Genomic DNA, 1,398 nt, shown 5'->3' on the forward strand with positions numbered 1-1,398 from the left:
CAGCCATATTCGATAAGGCAGGTGGCCTTGCATAACGTTTATGCTTTTAATATAATGAAATTTATAATCATAAGATTTATAATTACTGTATTATATAATATTTAAATTATTTTGTATATATGTATTGCGCGAATTATTACTGTCATTTAAAATGATATTAAAATAAGAAACTTCTTGAACTAAAAATTGATTAATTAGACAGAGAATAGAAAATTATTATATTTTTTTATGTAAAAAATATTAGAATATTCTGAAATATATGATCAACAAGACATAGTAAAAGGTAAAGCTCATAATTTGTTATATAAATAAGCAGTGCTGATTTTGGGCAATATAATAATAGTAAATGTGTTAAACGCATGAAATTAAATTTGTGCAGGACATTTTAATAAAGATATGAACTCACCTAATGAATTTATCAAATTTTGCTTGTATTGCTATTTCATCTTCGTCTTGAGGTTTGTATGGTACTTTCAGCAATACTTGCACTAAGTTAATGATCGCATTCCGACGTACCACAATAACAGTAGTTTTACAACAAACGGCAACAATACTCAAAAACATTAGAGTATTAGTAGCAAAATCATCGACATTATCGACAACAAAAATTATATCCATAAATTGAGTTAACATCAAAAAGTACTCCGAGAGTATTACCATAAAGGTATACATGTTATACAGCAGCTTGGCACCATTTGATGACCACTCAGCAGGTCGCCATAAACCGCCAATGGTATATATAAAAAAATTTAAAGAAAGTATTTGCATGATTGGATCTCTTTCCAAACAATTAATCAAATGTTGTACAAAAGTATAACTTCTTTCTATATGTAAAGTACCTAAAAATGTGGTTTAAAACATTTTGAACATTATATTTTCTGAAATATATTAATTAAATCCGAATATATATTAAGTTTGAGAAAAATTGAATTTAGTTCAGTATTTATGTAGTATAATTATTTATAAAATAGATTATATTTTAATTAATATGCTACAAATGAATGATTAAATCATACAATTGAATACTCAATGCGACTGTCCGCTTGCAATGAATTTTCTATATTTAATTTTCTATATTTGAATTTTCTATATTTAACTTTCAAATTGCTTACAATGATATTACGGATTACGAATCGGATGACTTTATTTATTTATAGTACAGTTTATTATTTGTGTCAATATAACTAAAATAGTAATTTATAAATATTTACTGCGTATCTTTTTTGGAAAAAAAATCTTCCTCGAATTTTAGTTAGTAATAATAAGATTAACGGATACTAACACTGATGTGATGTGTTATTTTATTATCGAGTCATTAAATTTCATTTAAATGTAACCGAGTTCGTTTTGCGATGGACTATGTACAGTTTTATATTCTTCAACGTTTTGTCAATCGCA

General features: G+C 25.7%; 1 protein-coding gene across 1 annotated transcript in view; it reads right to left on the reverse strand.

Annotated features, from left to right (window-relative positions):
• The window catches only part of LOC108767263 (uncharacterized), a 26,365-nt gene extending 25,597 nt beyond the window's left edge, over positions 1-768 (reverse strand). The window contains exon 1 of the mRNA XM_018517020.1: positions 407-768. Within this exon, the coding sequence (XP_018372522.1) occupies positions 407-768 (362 nt within the window). The remainder of the gene's footprint in view (positions 1-406) is intronic.
• Positions 769-1,398: the final 630 nt, after the last annotated feature.

This window comes from Trachymyrmex cornetzi, unplaced genomic scaffold, assembly GCF_001594075.2.
Source record: "Trachymyrmex cornetzi isolate Tcor2-1 unplaced genomic scaffold, Tcor1.1 scaffold121, whole genome shotgun sequence".
Lineage (NCBI taxonomy): Eukaryota > Metazoa > Arthropoda > Insecta > Hymenoptera > Formicidae > Trachymyrmex > Trachymyrmex cornetzi.